Raw genomic sequence first — 23,677 nt, 5'->3', positions numbered from 1 at the left:
TGGCCTTAGGTCTGAATATAACTTGTAATTGAATCAATTTATGGTCAGTTTAGAAGGACGCAAAGTGTGTGTCATCTCCTGGTGTTTGCCAGTCAAGGCAATTAATACAGTGAGGCTAAAAAACAAATATCAATGACTGAACAGCACTTAGACCTATGACAGCTTTTAATAATCCTTTTTCTGTCCCTTCATGCAAACATTTACTCACTTACCCCAGATGGCATTTAGCCATCCCTAATCCCTAACCATTCTTTGATAGAAGGCAGCATTGAAAACCATACACAGAGCAGTAATCAGATATTGGAATAACTGGAACAACTCGGTAACTGGGATGTTGGGATATTAGACAGAGCTCTAATCAATAAAGTCTGAGTGACATTCATCAGCAACACCCACATGCTCCGTCTTAGTCCTTTTGTCTGTGTTTTTTGTGAATTGTGTCTTGCTTTTATATAAATAATTCATAGTCATTGTTTCATCATTTATGTTTTGGTACAAATCACTGCTTTCAAAGCGTCGTGCGCCTTTCTGCTGCTGTAAACATTAGGATACATGGTGCAGAGAAGGTACAACCCCGATTACAAAACAGTTGGGATGCAGTGTAAAACATAAATAAAACCGAATGTGATCATTTGCTAAACCATTTTGACATGTACTCAATAGAAAACAGTATATTTAATGTTTGACCTCATCACCTTCATTGATTTTTGTAAATATATGCTTATTCTGAATTTGATGCATCAAATGTTTCAAACAAGTTAGGACAGGAGCAACAACAGACTGGGAAAGATGTGGAACGCTCCAACAACACCTGTTTGGATCATTCCACAGGTAAACAGGTTGATTGGTAACAGGTGATAGCATCATGATTGGAAAGACTCAGTCGCTCACAAGCGAGGATGGAGCGAGGTTCACCACTTTGTGAACACATGGTTGTATAAAGGATGTTACTACATGGGCTCAGGAACACCTCATAAAACTGTCAGAAAACACAGTTTGTTTGGAAATGATTGCATTCTGTTTTTATTTACATTGTACACAGCGTTTAAACGTTTTTGAATCAGGGTTATAGACCAGTGTTCAGATCTGTGCTGCTCTTAGTGCGGCCGAGAGGTTTTGCAGCGTGTGTGCAGCAGAAATTCTGTTTTTGCTTTAAAACACACTCGTCATCTTGGCAATCAGCTGTCCACTTTGCCTGTTTGTAACACAGTCTGAGATAGATCTTGCCCTGAAAGTCAAGGGGTCTCTACCAAACTGGCAAAAACATGAATTAATTAGAGCAGTCAAACACAAGACAAAAATGAGTTTTGTGTTCAGTCTGAACACTTCTTAAAGCCTTGGAGAGAGATCGGCCTGGCAGAGTTCATGTGAGAAGCCTTGGTGGTGCGGTGCAGAACTAGCCAACTGCTGTTAGCTTCCTCTGCTTTGGGCTCTCCAGCTGTCAACACTGCCAGGATGGTCTGCAGCTGGTCAACACTGCATACCATGCAATTTGTGTCAAAGTTCACCGAAATTGAACTTGATGGAAATAATGTAGATTTATGCTCCACTCTTCGTGGCAAATGCAATGTAATTAATTGATTGATTAATTGACAGTTTCCAATTCTTTAGCCACAGTTTTGGTATTGGAAAAGTACAGACACCCTAATTCAAAACTTGTGTTTACTTACACTATACTGGTTGAACAGGCAGTGACATTTTGTCATGAAAAACTTCATTTATAGCTATGTTTGCGTGTCTTATGTACTTCTGGTCATACAAGTGATGTATGTCATGTTGTACAGAGCTCATTTACATGCTTTCCACTCTGTCTAAATGGGGTTTGACTGCTGTCAAATTCTCTGTAGCAAAAGACACCTGATTTGTTGTTAACAAACTTTTGAAAATGGAAGAAAAATGAATAGTCAGGTATCTTTGAAGAAGCTTTATCACCCACAGCACATAGGTTCCTGACCCCTGGGCCAGAGAGTAGATTGTGTTTGTATCTCTGTTTACCCAGAATTCAAGTTGGAGCTCACATCAGTTATCTTTATGCCTTCTTGTTCTTTATCTCCCACATCTATTTTTACTCCCATATCCTCTTCGCACAAACCCTCCTTCTGTTCTTTCTACTGTCTTCCTGATTGTTTTGCACAATCTCCTTTATGTCCTTTTATTCACCTGTCCTTCCTCCACACTTCCTCGCACACCAACCTTGCCCGTATGCATTCTTTCCCTCGTTTTATTCATGTTAACCTCTTTTAATGACCTCATACCGCTTCTGTCCCTGTCTTCTTGTCCTTGTTCGTTGTCCCCCTCATCCCCATCTTAATCTTTCCTCCACCTTTCCATCTTTCCTTCCTCTTTTGTATCCTCTCTTCCTCTGTCACTCTCCTTGTCCTCCCTCCTCCTCACTGTCCCTCTCTCTGCAGGGTAAAGTGGCCCAGACAGCTTGTATGTCAGCCTGCAAGCATCTGTCCACATCACTGATGCAGATGCTGCTGGACACAGAACTCAAACAGATCAGTATGGGGGCAATTCAGCAGTTCAACCTGGATGTCATTCAGTGTGAATGTAAGCAAAAACTAAATGTCATTTTCATTTTGGTTGATGTCATAATGTTATGTTATAGCTACCAAAAAATGGAAGCATGTGTTCGATGTTCTACATGGCAGGCAGATTAAAATGTATTTTTAACATGTATAAAATAACAGTAATATTAAAATAATATTGATTTTAACTCAAACTCTTAGACAGCAATGTACTGTGTTACCATTTGTCTTGTGTTTTTGTTCAGTTGTATCTCTGTTGTTGACAAGTAGCTGTAACATATTTTTAGATTTATTTATTTTTATAGCCTGGGTGTCAAAACATTTGCAATGATTTATTTATTTATTTATTGTTCCTGAAATAATGAGTTCTAGGCAAATGGTCAATCAGAAGACCAGAGAAATGAAAACTAGTTGAATATTATTTTGATATTATTTTCAGACTTATTATTTAATGTGTTACTTGTTTTCTTATGATAATGACTTCATTTATCTCATTATCTTGCTGTATATTGAAAGGGACAGGCTTACATACAGTCATCAGCTTAAAGGTGCAATGTGTAAGGTATGATGAGACATGTTTAGTTTAAAATGTTCAAAAAAAGGAACTGACAGTGTCAACAGAACATGAAGAAGTAACCGGTCTGACAGTACATCAAGATGTCTATGTGTTGTGTTGCAGAGATATCTACTGAAGTTAGCATGCTAACCATCTAGCCCCAGCCCGTTTTGTCTCATAATACCATTTCGTGCCTCGAGAGGTGATAGTTTGTTAGTACAGTGCCCCCTTTTTCTCAGCTGGGAGCTTGCTACGTTTCACAAGCCTTTGTAGTCTAATAAAAAAACAGAATAAATTCACAAAAGTAAGAAAAGAAAGGAAGGAAATATTCTTACACCTATTTTCCTTATCAAACAGAAAAATACAACTGTACACCTTCTGAATTCCAGTTTCTCTTTTACTGAACTAAGACAAGCTTAATTGCCAAGTTAACTCACTGTAAAACACACTTCATTTCCACTTTACAGAAACAAAATTAACACACACACACAAAACCTTCTTGTCTTTCCACTGTTACAACAACCACCAACTTTGGTTTGGTTCTCAGAGTTAGATGTGAAAATATTATGGTCTCTCTGTCCCAGCCTGCCGTGCCTTCATCATGCCTGTAGTCAAAGTCACACACACACACACACGTACACAATATGCACTGTAAGTGGATCCGCAATGGTAGTTCTTGACACTATGTGTACTTTCTTCTGTAACTTTAAAGTAATTATTGTCTGCTGTTATTTGTGTTTCTTTTCAGTGTTTGCCAGTTCAGAGCCAGTCCCTGGCTTTCAAGGAGACACACTCCAGCTGGCCTTCATCGACCTGCGACAGGTAAACTGTCTCACTGAGCAATATAGAAGAAATTCATTTGCCTGTGTATAAAGCACAAGTTTTAGGACTTTGTTTACTTCATTTACTGCAGCAGTCTTTAGATAGAATAATGAGAAAATCCTGGTGTATATTGCTGCAGCCTGTGGTGCTTTTCAGCCCGTCATTCTCTTTGATAGAGTCTTTCAGGGGTGTAACGGCACACAAAATTGGCTTGGCAATCACACACACAGTATGTTTTCTGTACAGCAGGGCAAACAAAAAAATCTAGAAAATAACATTTGTGTCATTTATTTAGAAAAATGAACACATTCAACAGTGGCTCATTGTCCAGAATTCTTCCTGTAACAGTGAAGGCATAATTGTATACAGAAAGTAAACTTAGGGAACACTTTGTAAAACTGTGGCCGGTAAACAGTTCATTTGCAAATGATTGCATTTTGTTTTTATTCACATTTTAAACAGTGTCCCAACTTTTTTGGAATAGGGTTTGAATCCAGAAGTATTTCATATTTAGAGGCTTATTTCTTGTGACGCAAAAAATCCCAACTGTTTACTGTTTTAATTTATTGTTTGAACCGAGAAATAAAGATGATAAAAATGGCAAAACAGGAGACCAATTATTTATGTTTAGTTACTCATTAACATATATAGCTTTAATCAGCTTCCACCTTTTTCCACTTCACTTTTTCCTCCTTAGCTGTCACACATCTCATCTGTCTATATCACATCCAACAACATTGTGTTTCACTGGCCATGTGTTTTCCAGACTCATGTCTTTGTGTAACCTTTTCAACTTTCACCTGTCCTGTAGTTCACCTACTTCAGAAAATTCCTGTTGCCACATACACAAGCACAAACCCCCTGCCTCCCTTTTCGGTGTAAACACCAGTGGTATGTAAAGTGTTTCTGGGTCTCATTAGCTCATTTCTGCGTTGACCTGTTAATCTGAGCCTGAGGTGGAGGCTTGCCTCTGTATCCAGTCCAGGTCACAACAGAATACTGGATGAGGTTGTTGAATACGTTGCTGTAAACTTAAAGATTTTTACAGTAGAATAGGACCTCTGACCTGACTAAATACACTAACCTCCCACAGTCAGAATGTAACAACACTTGGCTGTTCATTTTCCTAATTTATTTATGACTTAAATCATATAACAAGACATGAAAATAGAGAGCTAGGGTCCGGCATGTGAAGGTGTAAAGATGAAGTTTGTGCTTATCCACCAGAATAAAGTACAAACTGGTGCCTTAACAGACAAGACAACTGAGGCAGAATCTGGAAAGATGAGATTGTGGTTATAGTAAGAGCTTTTAATCATGTGCAGCAACAAATGTTGCCACATAAAGCATGTCTACATCACAGTAAGAAGAGACAAGGTGCGTCCAGAAAATAGCTTTGGGTTCTGGCCATTGCTCGTGTCTTGCCAATGCTATATGGTCACAGCATATATAAATATGTATCATAGAAATAGAATTGAAACTATCAAGCCTTTTAGAAAACATCATAGAGCAATCATAAAATACATGGAGCATTATTTCTTCAGAACGTTCATAAAAAACAACTGACAGTAATTCATTTCCTCATTGAACCCATACAGTTCAGTTGTATTCAGTTGCTGCTGAATGCTGTATGTATGCTGCTGGGGTTCTGTAGTGGCCCCCATGATTGGCTTTTTGTCTTAACTAGGTCCAGGGCCAAAGTCAGGAGTTAAGCAGTGCTGAGTTCACATGTCAAAGTCCCCTCAACACCCCCCTCCTCTATTATGATCTTAAATGTGTTTATTATTTGGATTTTTTGACTCAATCTATCTAAATAGATAAAAGTATCTAAACTGTAACTAAAATTGATTCAAAGCTCTCTCCACAGTAAGAGTTTGTTTCTGATTGAAAAATACTGAATCATTTATTTATCTATTTATTTTCTTGGACTAAAAGTTGTCAAATTTGGTAAGAAATCTTGGAAGAAGACAACATGTGTCCATGTTCCCTTTTATACAGGCCGCTTGGTTGACATGTTAATCCTAGCCTGAGGTCCAGGGGTTGGGAGGCATCCACAGGCTGAGGTTACACAGAGGTCATCCTTTTACTTTCTGTTTATCTTTCGGCTGCTGATTTTACTAGCTATAACTGTCCTGTAATCATTTAGAGCGGTTGAAAGCCAAGTATTTGGTGCAGCTAATGTGATGTCAATAACTGACGAGGATGCAAAAAGACTTAGAAATTTGGCCTTTGAAAAAAGATGTAATGTTTGTATGCTACTGTGTTCTGTTGTTAATGCACCAACAGTTTTAATGACAAATGTTCTACGCCTCATTTATGATTAGTATTATTGATTAGTAATTAAATGCGCCACACCAGTATTAACTGTGTTCATAGAAACACAGTTAGTAGATGTGTGAAATAAATGACACTGGTTCAGTTTGTACGTGAAGGGTCGGCTTTATGTAAAGAGTGGGTCATGACAATGATGTGCTGAATGCAGTGTGTTGTTGTTCATTTCTATGGGACGTCAGTCAGTCATATACAGTATATCAAGGCATTGTGGGATAGCAGGAGACACAGCAAAGTTGTAAATCAAAAAGCTGTAAATAAATCTGAATGCTGCTTGTCAGTCAGTCATGTCAGTTGTTGGAGAAAGTTGTAGATTGTCTTTTTATACAGTACTTGCTAATGGGTCTTTGTCATCACACTCAGTATGAAGCAGGTTTCTGGGGTAGCGTGATTACATGCTTAATTAATGTAATGGCACAGGTAGATTCAACTCCAGGCAGTGCAAGCTGAGACAAAGATGTGTCTGTGCGAGTTGGGCAAAGGGGGAAAAGGATTGTTCCACACACACAATCAGTATGGTGCACCACGAGCTACAGCTAACATCTTGTACAGTCAGTTCATTGGCTGTTTGTGGCAAATAAACTTGGACATGAATACAGCCCAGTAGGCAAAGTAGCACAAAGAAAGCGAAGTGTTGAAAATTTGCTTCCCATTCCAACTCAAACTCTCGAGATGCAACAGATTTCCATTTTTGTAAATTAAACCACTAAAAATACACTGTCCTCACCCACCACTACACTGCCCGCTGTGAAGACATGAGGGAGCTGAAGGCAGTGTCCCCTGACATGCAACAGCTAACTCCTTCTCTAAGATGTTACTTTAACAAGTTACCAAGACTTGAAAAAGAAAAATTATGCACAAAAAACTTGCCTCCACCAGTATAGAGACAGACAATAAGCACCCAGTCAGACTTTGAGTGTGAACATATTTCAGGCTTGTTAGAGGTGAGAGGCAGCCTGTCTCTCCAGATTCACATGTTAGGAATGTCATACCCTCATGTATGCTATGCTATGTTGCTAGTTTTGCTCACTCTTGAGTGGTGGCTGAATGGCCAGAAGAACAGCTGCTACTTTTTCACACATGAAGCTGACATTTATGGCATGAGCTGTGTATGCGATTTGAGGCTCCATGCAACGCCCTAAATCATTGAATAGAGCCTTCATCCATCATACGGGTTTTTGAAGGTGTAAACGTGGAGTCAGACCTAGAGTTTCCATTTTCTCACCTTTGGACCACCAATCTCTGCTGACAAGCCCATAGTAACCAAAGAGAATAGGTTCGTCTTCCATTATAACTTACTCTGTACCACACAATACAAGTCAGTGAGACAATAGCATTTAATAGGACACGTCTAAAGTGAAGCGTCGTAAGGATAGCAGAGTAGCAGTGAGGCATTTCTAGAGTTTCAGAACGCCACCCTGACTTATTGTTTCAGCGTAAAGGTGAAACCAGGGAGTTTCACAACACACCATGAAGTAACGTCACAAGGACGTGATTTATCTGACACCATCCTTTTGGGAAATCACACACATCTCATTCTCTTTTCCTTTCTCTCAGGCTCTTTCCGTTAATCATAAACATTCACCTCAGCCTAACCCTGGACATCAGCTGGATGAAGCGTTTGTTGCAACAAAGTTAAAATGTTGACTGGAAGTGTTTCAGAAGTGAAGCAGACGTCATATTTCCAATGTCGTTTAGTTTTAGTAGACAAAGTCCATAACGAATGATAGAATCAAATATTGATTTCATGTCGATCGGCAATAAGAACATGCATTTCTATACATGAACAGGGGGAATTCCAGTTTCAGAGCCACTGGAATTTGCACCAACCATTCAACATAGTGGCTCCCAGTAGATCTTTTCTGAGACGTTGTACAATTTGATCTTTCCACAGTGACAGTTTCCTGCCACACACACACACACACACACACACACACACACACACACACACAGACAGCCTATCTCTCTCTGATGCCAAAAGATTTTTTTCTGTAAGTGTTTACTTTTTTGGTGTTATGATAACGTGACTCAGCTCGCCCAGCAGAATCCTCCGAGATTACACTGATTGCTGTCTTCACTGCATTTGGGGTCATCTGTCAGATTTATGTGACGGAGTGGAGTGTGGTGTGGATGCGTTTCCCCCGGGCCCAGAGCAGGAACGAAAAAGTGTGGCTATGGTTGACAAAAGACATGAATGATTCCTCTAAATTAAAGCACTGCATGAAGCGATTTTTTCCTCCATATTTGAATGATAGCTAACTTCAAATAGCAAGTGGCAACTCTATTGTAGTGTAAGCCTTAGGGCAAGTTGGACATCTGTATTTAGAGTATCCGTATAAAATATGCATGTCAGCTCTGGACTTGGTATGAGCAGGTCTCAATGGTAGAAAAGTATTAATGGATGTTCCTTATTATCATACTTAATTTACTGCCCACTGAACCACTGCAAATAGACAATACACAAGTATACAAGGAAAACATAACATGACAATGTAACATGACTTGAGATGACTAAGCAAGGTTCAAGGATGACTTCATCGGCTTTTGTGTTTGTTGGTTTGGCCATCGGTTGCACCAGTCATGGTTTGTACTCAGTAAAGTAACTGCTGAGATCTGGTAACAAATATGGACAGTCAGACTGCTATTAACAAGCAAACAGATTAATCAGATTAAATCACTTCATTTGGAGGTGCCCAGGTCTTACTAACAGATATTATCAGCAGTATAGCACATATATATGGTGTAGGTGTATATGTCAACCAGCACAAAACAAGAAGTGTCAGTAGAGAAATGCCAAAGGATTTAGGATTGAGGTCACTTAGAGGCTGTGTCTCCATTGCATAGTTTGTCCACCAGAGAGCACTGACAAGTTTATTTTTACACAGTGAAATGTCCTGCTCACTAAGAATCTTAGTTTAATGTCCACATTTAAGGGATCCTTATCAGAAATGTTTGCTTAGTGCTGGTTTATGTTAAAAGTGAATATTGGCCAGTGTCTTATTGAAACATATCAATATTGGTATCTGTTTCAAAAATCCAGGATTCGTTGGGCTCTAGTGAGCACACCTGAAATGTCATTATGAACAGGAAGACAGTGTGTGCACACAGCGACGTTGCTATACCTGATAGAAACAATAGGCAAATTTCTGAAAATACAGTCCAAGTTGGGATAAACGGGAGTTTCCCCTGTAAGCACTTATTCCCAGATTGTGTTCGTTGTGAACTGAGTCAGATTCTGCACCCTCTCCGTGGCTGCTTGTGGCTCATCACTTAGCTCCAGGTGAGAATAATGGCATTGTTGCTAAGCCTCTCTCTGTGTCAGAGTCTCTCAATCAACTGAATAATGCTATTATCACTAAGCTGCTCTTTCACTGCTCTTTCAACATGACCCAAACACCCAGCTGTTTCACCCTATGACATTAGCATACACTGTGTGTGTGGGTGGGGTAGGGGGTTTATCTCCATCAGGTTAACCAGGGGTCGTTGGGGGGGGGGTCATTTTAAATGATCCTGTTCACACTCATCATGTAGCAGCAGAGCCCCCTCCCTTCTTCTCTCTGCATCTCTTACTCTTCTGTCGTCTCTCTGCGTCTCAGGGTGGCTCAGGATACACAAGTGTTTTCCTGACTGCTCCCTGCTGTCGCTCTGCTCGGTTTTAGATGCCAGGACATATGTTTGCAGGTGTATGTATGCACAGGGTATCTGCTGCATTGTTTAGACATTCCTTACAGGAGATGGTATGGGTGACTTCTGCCCTCTGGTCTTCTCAGTTGTCTTGTACGGTCACTTTAAGTGGTCACTGCAGTGTACAGTTTCAATTACGTACAAGTAAATTTGTCAATGCCCCTCAGCCCTCCATTCATACTAAAACAGCGCTTTGGACCTGAAAAAATAGGCTTTTTCTATTGACACGTCTATCATACTAACCTTTGTGATGACTGGAACTACCGTTCTTTAGCAAGGCATGTGATGTGCGATGGTAGTGATGATGATGATGTCACTGGCAGCTGGTTTTCCAGGTCTGAGTCAGTCAGTCTTGAGCAAAACCGAGTGTCACAAGAGTCAGTTTTGACAAGAGCTGCCCACAGTTGTGGGTTGTTGCTTTGTAGCTCGATTGCATGTTGTAGGTTGTCAGGCACATCAGCTGCTTCCATATTAAACAGTGTAGCTGATGATATGTCTGAGATATATTCTCACTTTTAAGATCATTTTGTAGAGGTCCCTGTTTGTACAAGTCCACAGTCTTCACAGTGTTGTTTATTATCTCCAGTGGATAGAGTATTTGATCACCTCCCAAACAAAGCTGGCTCGAACACTATTCATTTTGCCAAATCAAACGTACTGTAGGATTTGCATGTGAAAATGATGATGTCTATCTCTTCATAACCTTTTCCCCACAAATCCAGTACAAGCCTCAGTCTTCCCCTGTTCCTCTCTGAGGTTCTGTCTGAAGTGAGCTTGTGTTGTATCTCTGTGTGTTTTGTAGCTCCTGGACCTGTTCATGGTGTGGGACTGGTCGACTTACCTGGCAGATTATGGTCAGCCAACCTCCAAATACCTGAGAGTGAACCCCGCCACTGCCCTGGCACTCCTGGAGAAGTGAGTGCATCTGATTATTACACACTGCTGGGCACGCAGCATTGACACTTCACATATTTGCAAATTAATCTTAAGATTTATTCACATAGTCTGTTTCCATTGGACATTGTTGTATTTTGTTTTTATCAATACACCAACTTTACATAAAAAACATATTTTTTTTTAATTTGCCACGTTTCCACTCACAGATTTTACATTTTTATGTATTTTATTATTACATTTATAACACTTTCTTACATTAATTTTTGCATAGAACATATGACAACCTTAGATACACCCTCACTGTCCACTTTCTGAGGTACACCTGTTCAACTGGTCGTCAAAACAAGTATCTAATCAGCCAATCATTTCGCACCAACTCAATGCTTTTAGGCCTGTAGACATGGTTGGTTCAAACCAAGCATCAGAATGGGGAAGAAAGGTGATTAAAGTGACTTTGAATATGGCGTGGTCGTTGGTGTGAGTATTTCAGAAACTGCTGATGTACTGGGATTTTCCCGCACAACCATCTGTAGGATTTTACATAGAATGGTCCAAAAAAGAGAATCCAGTCGAAAAACAGGTAGAACAATAGAAAAAGGTATACACACAGCACCATGATAAACCGTGAAAACCGCATCACGGATGTGCAGCCAACAAATCTGCAGCAGCTGCTCGATGCGATCATGTCAATATGGACCAAACTCACTCAGGAATGTTTGCAGTACATTGTTGAGGCTATGCCGTGAAGAATTAAGGCGGCTCTGTAGGCAAAAGGGTACTAACAAGGTGTAACTAATAAAGAGGCCAGTTAGCGTAAATGTGGCTTCTTCGTCTGTTTCCGTCCTCTCCTTGTGTTTGGATTTTTTGCTCTGCTGTTCCTCTAAATCTTCTTCTCTCTGCTGTTTTCCTGCTGCTGCTCAGAGTCTACAGGGGGTAGGTGCAGCTTCCTCCCTCCTTCTCTCTGGTCCTCTCCTTGCATGCTCTGATATGTGCTGAACCAGTAATACAGTGTAAACCAGAACATGGTTCTGCCTCCCTTACAGCATTGAGTTTGTCTCATCTTTATCTGTGAAGAGTAACTCAAGGCGTTTCCTAATAATTTCCATGATGGAATACATGAAGGTTAAATTTCTACACACAGTAAACATCCATTTTACTTTTAGTGACCTCTTGCTTGAACCTTGTGCCACTTTACTTAACCATAGTTATGTGCACATAAATGAGTTAAACTGGAAATCCTGGGGAAAATTTGTCTAGTAGCTCATGGTTTGATGCTGCATGAGGTCCATTTTAAAGCTTAGTCCAGCATTTTAAGCCCAGTCTGATAAGAAAACTGTTATCTTTAGTGCATCTGGTTGCATCATACTCATATCATTGTCAGCTAGTTAGGTAAAACAATTTAAACAAACACTGTAAGCTATGAGCTTATATTGAATGACAGGTTACTCATTGATTGGACACTTTTGGCAACATTATTCTGCAGCATCATCAGTATATGGGCCCTCGAGGGGAATTCTGGAGACTGACAGCAAATCAGGCGGCTTAAGGCACCAGTATACTCTGTCAGGAGTGCTTGTCAGGCAGTTGAATAACTTGAAAAAAGAAGAAAGTGCAGCTCCCACAGCTTTCTGACGTCGGATTGTTTGGGGGACGCTGTGTCTGACCATTTCTGTAACTTTCTGGAAACAACATTTGAGTATTTACACCCAGCTGTGCAGAGGTGAAAGTTGGCAGGGTTAGAACTCAGTTTTCATGTGTACAACCGAGTGCAACACTAAGAATTTATTCTGTGTGAGAATCTGAAAATGTGAAGTGTTATCCCCATATTTAAATGACATCACATTTCACAACGCTCTCTGTCTCTCTCTGTGTCAAGGATGAAGGACACCAGTAAGAAGAACAACATCTTCTCTCAGTTCAGGAAGAATGACAGAGACAAACAGAAGCTGATAGAGACTGTGGTCAAACAGCTGAGGAGCCTGGTCAACGGCATGTCCTCCTGAACACACACACACACACACACACACACAGAGAAGTGACATGTGTGTCACAAAGAGATATAAAGAATGAGACATGCATGCAGTCACATGCACACACTGAACTGCCAGGACACTCCCAGAGGACGGACATTTTCACACATGGAATGAAGTGAAAACACACAACATGACAGTGACACACAGGGAATTTACACACACACACACACACACACATAGACACACAAAAGGGACAGCAATACACATACTGTACAAGGCATGCAGGGGACTAGTAAATATGACACACACACACACACACAGAGTCATATCCTCCTCTTACTGTTATACCTGACTGAATAATCAATGTAAGTAACACACACACATACAAAAACATACTAAACAGTTTACTGGACTCTTCATAGGAGTTAACAGTAAAATGTAAAGTATTTTTAATGGCTATGATAAGATAAACTATGTTTTGTACATTTGTGAGAGTGTCATGATTGTAGCTGCAGAGGGAGGCTGGTGCAGCAGAGGAAACGGCACTCACAAGTACTGGGACAGCGAGGTCAAAGGTCAGTGCCACAGGTGCATGACACACCTCGACTGAAAATTAGATTAGAGGTAAATGAATGAAGGTGGGATATATTTTCTTTACATTGATTTGCTAATCATTTTTTGAACATTTTCAAATACAGATCTGGCCATATCTTACACACTGCACCGTTACAGGCAGAACAGGAAGCCATAGCTCAGTAGTGACCATTCAAACCAATGTCTCCACTTTAACCAGCTGTGACTCCGTTTTTAACATGGGTCTCATGTTAAAGGCTAGAAAAAACATAGATGGTACATTTACAAACAACACAAGCCATGATAATGTGAGTGTGAGCTCTGTAATGACAGCTCAGTTTTTCCCACTGTGCAAAAATAATTAAGATGTGTCTGAATTTGAAAAAAACATTTCAAAACTAGACATATACTCAACATATACAAACAAACCAGGTCTCTCATTGAAATGACACTGAAGAAGACTACGACTAAGATTACAGTAACAAATTTTCTTTAGAGCATGTTGGATTTGAGTCTGGGTCCCAGTGAAGCTCCAGGTTGAGTCACAATAAAATACTGTAATTTTACACTGTAATCAGTGCATATCAGTGGAATCGATGCCCTCAAAGAATTCAGTCATGGAGGCAAAGTCAATATGTACAAATAAGACTTCAAGCCAGGTTCATAAATTTGCACCATTGATCGACTGCAAACGATCTGAGCTGAGCTGACCTGTAATTAAACGGATACAGCTGTAGAGTCCAGTATGGTTCAGATTGGATGGTGCAGCAGTGCGACCACTTGTGTCTCAGTCACAGAGGCCATTAACACATTCCCTTATATTAGCTCATTGAACTTACTGTCTGGACAGCATTCACATTTCTGAACAAAAGCTCTGATCTCATAAGACACTAAACCTTATTCAGAACATGAAACTCTTTCAGTTTAGTTTTTGCTATCTGTCAGTTTCCCACAGAATTCTGGGTATTGAAATGTTGCCATCGATGGTTCTGACCAAGTTAAACTCATTGTCCCAGTACTTCAACTTTTTCTGTGTATGCGTGTGTGCAGAAACAAAGTACCGCTGAGGTCATGGATGGATGGAAGAACAGATGAATGGATGATGACGTCTCGAAAGACTGATGTTCATGAAAAAGTGACGTTTTGTTGAACTTGGTGGCTTTGCTTGCTGTTTGTCTTCTTTTCTGCCTCACATCGTACACTGAAGCCGAGCCCCTGAGACAGAGCCTCACAGTGACTGAACATGGAGGAGTTCAGCGTCTGCTTGAACATGACACGTGCAGGCAGCAAGCATGATGAAACCTGTTTGCAGAGAGTGGTAGTGGGCCGAGTCGTTCACGCTTTCACGGTGGTTAAAATCTTCACATGTTCTCTGCATCCAAAAAGTGGCTTTTTAAATGATTTGGTCCACCTTGTGTTTATACACAGTTTGGACAACGTAACACAACAAATCAAATAATGCAGTCTGTTACAACAACACACAAACTCAGTGCAGGTTGTTGTACTGAATTGTATTAGATTGTACAGGTGGACACATCTGGATTTGCTCAGCAAAGGCTCCGAGGAACTGATGAGGATTTTGGGTTTGAGTGTCAGTGACCACTGCATGAAACAATCCTAATGGAGGGTTTGCATGTGATGTCACCATATGAGAAATTCACCATGTTGCAGGACACTTACACCTGGTGTTGACACGCAGTCTGTATCTGGACATGTTTAGTGCAAATGCTAGCAGAGCACATAGCATACCAGTCAGACCACCTCTGGAGGTGTACCGTGGTCAGATCTCAGCCTGGTGTAAATATGCAGTGTGGAAACAATTTTAAGAAATAAAATCTACCCATCAAGTTTGAAGGTCACAAAGCTACAGAGGGATCTTTCCTCTGCAAAGGAAGAATAAGTAGAGCACATGCAACAGCATCACTTCAGGAGACTGGAGGGACTGCTGATACGTGCAAGATTAGAGTTGCAGGACTGATGGGATAAACTAGTACCACTAGTGCAGGAAGCTTCTCTGTTGGCTCTGATTATCCTATAATCTACACTTTTTTGTCCTTGTGACTTCAATTTTATCATTTAGCCATGTCCACCAGGGCCCAGCTCAAAATGTGTGGCTGAACCTTCTTATGTCTACATCCAATGTAGCATAAACAGAAGTACGTCAGCTGTCAGTGCCTGTCACGAGTGAATGATTGACAGCCAGGTGTACTCCAGAGCTGCATCACACGGATCCCCTTATACTACATTCAATGTCTGCAGACATTTTCACACGTGCAGTTGAGATCATGTGACCCGCACATGCATTCTACACATGCATACATATTGGGCTGCTCACAGACATGGGTCGATGATGAAATCTACACCGTCCAGACTCTAAAAGTATAATTAGCAGTCAGCCCGCATTCTGTGGATACTTTTGGCTATCACCATCTGTCATGTGACACGTTCATCAAGAGTCTCCAGTATTGTTTTGAGTTGATATGGGGCGCGCCATGTTTGTCGACATGTCTGCCTGTTCCACCTGCCTATATCTGCATATTGAGACGTGATCACACAATCTATATGAGAGCACCTCGTAACACCAGGTGGAAATGCACAGGCCTGTGAGCGGATGTCATTATTTGGATACAGATCACATGTTAATACCCGGTGACGGGGTTTAAATTTTCCCAGCACATTTCAGCACCCACAGGCCAACAGACATTTACACATCATTCAATCTGTTGAGCTTTACCTGAACGAGGCTTTAACAGACAAGGTTGTTTTCCTCCCGAGGTGTCACAGCTGCACTCGTTCATAGCAGCCACAGCAGTCTGTGGCCACTCAGTGGTCTTGAGGGTGGTCAGGAGGTCTCATGTGAATGTGACATCAGTGCATGCCCTCTTCCTCCCTCTGTAAATCCTGTCAGTTGTAGGGTAAAGGACATTATTTATGTGATGTTAACTACAGTTTTGTCTTACAACCCACTCAAACTACTTGATTCATGCTTGCAAGAAAACAAGTCCCCCTTGGGGGATTGTGTGTTATTAGTGATTATATATACATATATATATTTAACAGTTCAATAACTTGCATTCAGCATACTTTCTTTTTGTTCCTCAGGGTGAAATGAAGCTTTAGAATCTCATAACCCACATATATCCACAAAGCACAGCAATAATGAATTGGTTCCTTTACAGCCTCGCAGCAAGTTGATGCTTACTAAAAACCTGCACACGACTCCTGGTGACGAACATTTTATATTGAGACTGTTTCTATTCTGTTCATGTTTTGGGTCTGTGCTCCACTTTCAGCAGGCATTTTTGCTCTGAAACTGAGGTTTTTCCTTTTAGATTAATTTTTTTGCCTTTTTTAAAATTTGCTTGTAAATGACACTGTATATACTGCATATTTTGTAAAGAAAATATTCCAGCAGTTTGTCTGCTACAAACAGAATTGGAGGTTGTCAGTAAGATAAGCACCTCCGTCAACACCTAAAGTAAATATGTAATTAATGAGAGTTTGAATTTGCATTTGTTGCTTACTTGGTGGACACAGTTCAGTACAGTGTGAGGAGCTCAGTGATTTACATTGGTACCTTCTCTCCACTCATTTGCATGGTTAAGGAATATAAATGATATATTATGTTCAATCAAAGGTCCTGTATAACATTCCAATATGAAGTTTGTAAATACCGGTCCTAAAGATTCCAACTACATACAAACTATCCAAAATAAAGGACAGTTCCAAATGAAGTTTCAGTCGAAGGGATTCTGTGCACACACCTCACTGTCTGGGGGTTTCGTGTGTGTGAACTGGTTCTCCTAGTTTCGAGGTGTGTACAGGGCCTCCCATGTCATTCAGTTCTTCCTCCTGCCATTAATTTATGATCCATTTTACCATTAAATCCTTAGATAAATGTCAGCAAACAGTATGGATTGGTGAAATGCCTCACATGGCACAATGTGCATGTCCACATCACTAATTTCATCAGTACAGCCACAGAGGCACGTCGTGCTCTCCACTGCTCTCACTTTCTCATTTTACCATGAATACTGCTTTTATCTGTTATTTACAGTTCTTTCTGCTTGGTTTATTGATGGCTTCCATTGCTACAGTCAGTGCAGCTCAGGCTGTCCTGCAGAGGTTTCACATTTAAAGCCTGTACCAGAAAAACGGGAGGAAGTGTTTCCTTTAAGCTGGACGACTTACTATGTGAAACGTCTTCGCTGGAAGTCTTCATCAACAGTGACTTAACACTGATCGAAAAAATGGGACGTGAAAAGTAGAAAAAAAAAGTCAGTGTATGAAAGCAGCATGTGTGAAAAAAGAGAAAGTCGTAGCAGCACAGTGGTGAGTATGGCATGACTCTGAAACATACATTATACTGAACTCATCAAGTGACCGGGTCGTCATGGACATCAACATCAACAGCAAATTAAAACAGGGACAGATCAGAAAACAATTTCTGTCTCCTAGAAATGAAGATGACCTTCAATATGTATGTGTGTTGCAGATTAGTTGAATTTGAATGTAATTTCCAGGAGACAGGATTATAAAAGATGATCAAACATACTTAGAAAACAAGGGAATCTTTGCAGTTGGTAAACAGCTGACAATGTATGTTCATTAATATATGATGTGTCACATAATCTCATAATGTAGTAGATTCAGATACACACCTAATCCAAAATTCAAGTACGAAATTCATCAGTGCTGCCAAATAAAAAGACCACGGGTCAAGATTAAAAATGAAGGTTTTACATGAAACTGCTTGTATGCCAATGATCATTTCCACTGGGAATAAAACGAGCTTGTTTTTCTTGCCTTCCACAGAAGTGGAGAGAGGGTACGTTTTGATATCCAAAGGAATCCTTGCTTTACCTTTGTCGTTGTTCTCAGTAAGACACCCTGACTGAGATGTTGTTTTCCTAAATTTGTTGTTTTTAATTTTGTGTGCTGTAATAAAGGTTTATTCAACAATAACGTCTGCTTGTTATTGTTTGGTCCAGTACAGCTGAGTAGACAGCATGTGGTGAACACTGCCCTCAAAAACTAAACTCAAGACTGCAGTATGCCGTGGAAATTAGAGGATAATTCCAGTTTTTTATAATGTCTCATTTTTATAGTTTTGGACATAATAATATGGGAAAATAGAAGAACACATGGTCCATTTTTGTCATCAGTTTTGAAAAATGTAAACATGAAGTGACTCATTGGCCATAATTCTGCTGAAAGCTACTAAAATTTTGCCTTATGCTCAGTCATAAAAGTGGAAATAAAAGTTAATATGTGTGAAATGTTCTATGGTTACGACAAAGGTCTCCAACCTGCATAAGTCAGTTTGAAAAATGTCAATGAAGAGAAGTGTTGCATATTTATAATTAACTAGAGATATTTGAAATTCATCACGTTTTCTTCATTCTTTGCACAGTCGGGACTCAATATTCAAGTTTTACACAGTTCAGTAGCTCTCTGTGTCCCTGGAGGGCCATCCATCTGTGTTGAGAGCAACAGCTAAGGCGCTGGATAATTCCTGGACCTGACTGCTGCTGGTTTATAAAGAAGGGGCAAATGAACTCAACAATGTACATGTGAAGGAATGTTACAGCGGCACTCGAGCCCTGTAACAGACTTCAGCAACACTGATACAAATGGTTTAGCGCATTTGTTTTGTTTCTAGAGACAAACCAAATTTATGTTGGGCAATGCTGGCACACGCTTTTCATGCAATCCACTCTTTATCCAGCGTCGCTTTAACTTACTGCGAATGAGCGGCTTCCTGTTGCATAGGCCGGAGTAGCTGAGAAAATCTATTGTTTTGTTTTCTTTGTATATACGTGGCTGAACTGATCCGTTAAAGCTATCAAGTGAAACAAAGGTGCAGAGAGATGGTGCCCTACCTTTAATCTAGATATGGGTGCCCACCACCACCTTTCTCCTCTGTGTGTCTCTCACACAAAGACGGAACCGTCGCTTGTTCTGTGAAGGTTTTCCGCCATCGTGTGTCTTGCCCTGAGAGCCGTGCTGCATCCCACCACACGCTAACTGGGAAACAGCAAGTGAACTTTGGCCTGGGTCACCATTTGAATGCGAGGATCCCTGTCGCCACAGATGTAATGAGGCGAGAGACATTTGGAGAGCTCTATTATCACTGGACAGCAGCCACCCTGCCAACACACACACACACACACACAGAAATGTGTTTGTTTTCCTCAGCTCTACTGTCTTGTAATATTCCGCCACTATGCTTGTGTAACACTGAAATTTCTTCTTCATTCATGTCCTCCATCTCTCTACATCTACCATCTCGCTGCATCTACAAAGGGAAGATGGATTTAGCTCTCAGCACACTTATTTGCTTGGACACGCAAGTACATGAAGGCCAGTATTTATCAAGAGTCTCAGACTGACCAAATGTTCTCAGAGTGATGCATTTAGTCCAACCTGAGTGACAGAGGTCACTAAGAGACATTCTGTGGCAGGGGAGACGTTCAGTTGTGACAGTAACCATACTGAAAATTAACAGCAAGAGCAAAAGGGAGCACATGCTCTCTCCACAGAGCAACAAGGAAGATGCAGCTTTGCAGCAGTAATGATTTGGGTCCGTCATAACCAACTGTTTTCAAGCTTAAAGATAATCATTCATTTTCCCACCACTTAGCCTGAAGCTCTGGAAATTAAGGTTGCATTCATGCAAATTCTGGGTTTATTTGTTTGAAATTGCAGATGGTGTAGGTATAAGATTTGAGATTATAGATACATTTGAGGGACCATGAGATACTTACAGGGGAAAGAAAAAAATTCTGCTCAGAGAGTTGAACTTGTGTTTTCAGACCTTGTCCAACTCTACTCAGAATTCAACCCGTCAACTCGGCAACCAAGACCTAGCAACCTCATTGTTTTAGGTCTTGCCAAAGAATGAGACAACTTTGGGCTAAGGCCTCTGAATCAGTCCCACACATGTGGAGCGAGGCCCAGCATTGACCCAGAGCCATGTCTGGCAGGTTTTGACGTTGCTCATGGAGATCTGAATCTCCCCCAAACCCAGGTGCTCTCTCTTCACTTTAGCAAGACGTTTCAGTCTAAATAATTAGAAATCCAGCCCCCCCTCTATGCACGGCTGCTGGCTTGAGGAGGTGAGGGTTGTTTGAAGATGGAAAAGCTCAGATTCACCACTCAGGGCTCAGTTAATTCATTCCAATAAATATGGAAACCATTTCTAGACTACTATCATAATGTCTACATTACAAGAAATATAATGCCTGTAGCTGGTGGCCATACCACAAATCTTTATTTTATTTTGTTATTTTATTTTAGCATGTGAGTTTGCTTTGGTTTTGTTGCATTCATTAATTGATTTTCTTTCTGTCTCTCTCCCCTTCTCTATTTATAAGCCAACATCACCATTAAGTCACAGCACATTTGGACTAATTATGTCTGGGTGAAACCGGCGGATATTGCATTCCTGTGAGAGGAGGTGGGCCAGTGCTTCCTTCCTGCATGTCAACAGGAGTGACAAGTACTTTAGAGCAGGGATCAAACACTTTAAACAGGGCAGTAAACAGCTTTTACATTGCTGCAACAATGCAGCAGGCAGAGGAGGAGGAAGAGGAGACACATGCCTCCAACGACCCCAAGAACACATTCACGTGGTCTGACCCCCACACAGACTTCACCAGTATGTCAGTCGTTTTATCTTCTTACAGCTAATCAATAAAGCTTTTCTGAATCTGAATCTGAACAAGCTTCTTCCTTCCACATGTTGTAAGATACATTAGCTTCTTGACTTGCCTCAGTTCTGGGTTCTCCACAACTAAAGGTGCATCGATTTTACATATACCGTTCAGTTCAGTCGTCACGCGGAGTAGCACTCAGCCTGTAGAATATCTTCTGAAGGAGCTTTCCACAGTGTCAAATAATAACCCTGATGATGTGGCATTTTATTTTGGGGGGCAGGCACAATAAGTCAGTACTCTACAGCACACTTGCCTGCAGCCTACAGCCTTACAGATACACAACTGTTAGATGTAAAAAAAAAAGAAAGAAAGAAAAAAAGGCCTTCCCAAGTAACATTTCTGTCATCTCAAACTGTATGGGCTACCTTGAGTGCAGAAGAGCCGACATGCAGTCTGCTGTGGAGCCAATATGACACAAATAAATTCATAGTTACGATTTGGCAGATAAGACTTCCTTCAACTCACCATCAAGCTCTTTAATATAGTGGGAGGTGATGTTCTAATGACACTGTTGAAACTGTGCTCTCTTGCTGGGCCTGCCGCTCTCTGTCAACTTACTGCAACATCCCAACATCAGACGCTGTGTTCACATGGTGTACAGCAGTGAGCAGACCCATATCTTCTGACTGGAGCAGACCGTTCACTGGACTGAGGAGTGACAGAATCTCAAATGACTCGCCATGTCTACCGCTCAGTAGGCATTTTGCACTTTCTCCCTTATAATGACATGCGACTGTGGGCTTCCTGCTCATTTTGTAAAGCAAGTTACACACAGAGAAGTCAGACACGGTGTGCTCGGCTGGCAGAGCATGCACAACAAACAAATGTAGCTGATGGTTGAAGCAATGGATGAGTGGTATCTACACCTGGCTCAGATTCAAATTCCACAGCATCAGTAACTGATGATAGGTGGTGCTGACTGTCCATCAGCTGATCTGCTTTGATGCGAGTGGAGATCATTTGCCCCATCTGTGTGTCTGTCTCCATCCCACCACATAGCTTCACACATCTGATGTTCTTTTGATGCAGCATGCTTAATCAGTCTGTTACCACTTCCCACACCATGTTTCCAAATGTTGTAAATTTGCGCACTGTGCTGCATCTTTGTAGGTGTTTCTCGCTCAGCTATACCCTGATGTAGTTATGGGTGGAAAGACCCTGTTGGCTGCTTCTGTCCAATCATACTGCAGCAATTGCTAAACTGTTTTTAAATTTGAAATTACTGAATTACAATATGTGACGATAATGCAGTGAGGCCTCAAGAGGAACATTACACCCGTATGTCAGCAACTGATAGAGGGATGATCTAACCGTTATTGCTTGGCACTATTATGTTGCAAGTTATTTGAATTCCTTTTTCACTGTCTGCTGAAACCTACAGAGTGTCTACAGTGAGGGGCAGAGACACAGAGAGGCAGTGACGTCAGTAGATAAACACTTTTCTTCCACACAAAGAGGCGTGTTTGTTGTCATTAAGGCTGCATTGTTAGCGCAACACTGGCATATTTTCTCCCTATATAATTGATGTGGCTGCTGTGTTAGCACACTGATTCCTATTTTTATATACCGCAGAAACAGAGGAATACTATCATTCATTTGGAGTCATGTTTTTGTGTCCACCTGATGCTCCTTTTTTTTTTGCTCTGGTTTGGGCTCCACCAACGCCTGAGGGAAATATTGTTAGCTCTTTAGCTGCTAAATACACCATTATGTTCAACAGCTAAAGGGATTTTCCACTAGGAAACCAGTCTACGTTGATTTGCCTGTCCATAAGGTCTACCACTTTAAACTCGCCAAGTTGTGCCAAGTTGTGCCCAGGATGAATCATCTCCAGAGTAGGGTCAAAGCACAGCCGCCCGCCCGGCAGCGCATTGCAGTGACGTCAGACAGGCTACGTCCTCATTCAGGAACAACTCAGCCTCTGCTGCTCTCGCCAGACAATACAGATACTTCATCAGTTTCAATCATTCCGCATTCATTTTACCAGACATAAGTGGTATATGCAGCATCATAACTGAAAATCTATGATGTTTCGCTGGCTACCAACAACCGTTCCACGGCGCAATAGTTAAACAGTGCTGAATAGGACACTGCTTGTTTTTTTCATTGATTCATCATCAGTTAAGTGGATAGCCCTGCTGTACTGGAGATGAAAATACGTCCAGGCTGGGCTGAGTTTAACAGTGCAGCCAGGCCAGCACAGCGTCTGTCTGCTGTTTGCTGCTGGCCAGGTCGCGTACGGCGGGGTTTTAGGGCTTTTTCACTGGCAATAGCTGCCTGCTGTGGCCCAAAACAACACTACAACAGTGATGAGAGTGAGCTGAAACAGTAAGGTTGCAGATCAGAAAAAAGCCAAAACAACAAGCTAATAGCTGCTAAAACGCAGAGCTGAGGGGAACAGCAGAGTCAGTGCGTGATTATTAGAAAATTCTTCAACAATTATTTGATATTGATGTTTGAACAGACAGATCAACTGTCTTCAGCCCTTTTCAGTGCTGCTCTTTTCTCTCTCTCTCTCTCTCTCTCTCTCTCTCTCTCTAGCCTCCCTCTCTTTTCGGCCTCTCTCTTCATCTCTCTCTGTCTCTGTTTGAC

The 23,677-nt window shown here is 41.1% G+C and overlaps 1 protein-coding gene across 2 annotated transcripts in view; it reads left to right on the top strand.

Annotated features, from left to right (window-relative positions):
• Nucleotides 1-18,326, top strand: part of exoc6 (exocyst complex component 6) — a 56,456-nt gene extending 38,130 nt beyond the window's left edge. For both annotated transcript variants that reach the window (XM_041962238.1, XM_041962239.1), the window contains exons 20-23: nucleotides 2,412-2,553; nucleotides 3,836-3,909; nucleotides 10,727-10,839; nucleotides 12,698-18,326. In XM_041962238.1, the coding sequence (XP_041818172.1) occupies nucleotides 2,412-2,553; nucleotides 3,836-3,909; nucleotides 10,727-10,839; nucleotides 12,698-12,824 (456 nt within the window). In that variant the 3' untranslated portion in view covers nucleotides 12,825-18,326. The remainder of the gene's footprint in view (nucleotides 1-2,411; nucleotides 2,554-3,835; nucleotides 3,910-10,726; nucleotides 10,840-12,697) is intronic.
• The last annotated feature ends 5,351 nt before the right edge of the window (nucleotides 18,327-23,677 follow it).

The sequence above is a fragment of the Chelmon rostratus genome, chromosome 21, assembly GCF_017976325.1.
Source record: "Chelmon rostratus isolate fCheRos1 chromosome 21, fCheRos1.pri, whole genome shotgun sequence".
In the NCBI taxonomy this organism is placed as follows: Eukaryota; Metazoa; Chordata; class Actinopteri; order Chaetodontiformes; family Chaetodontidae; genus Chelmon; species Chelmon rostratus.
This window is presented reverse-complemented; position numbering and strand designations above follow the sequence as displayed.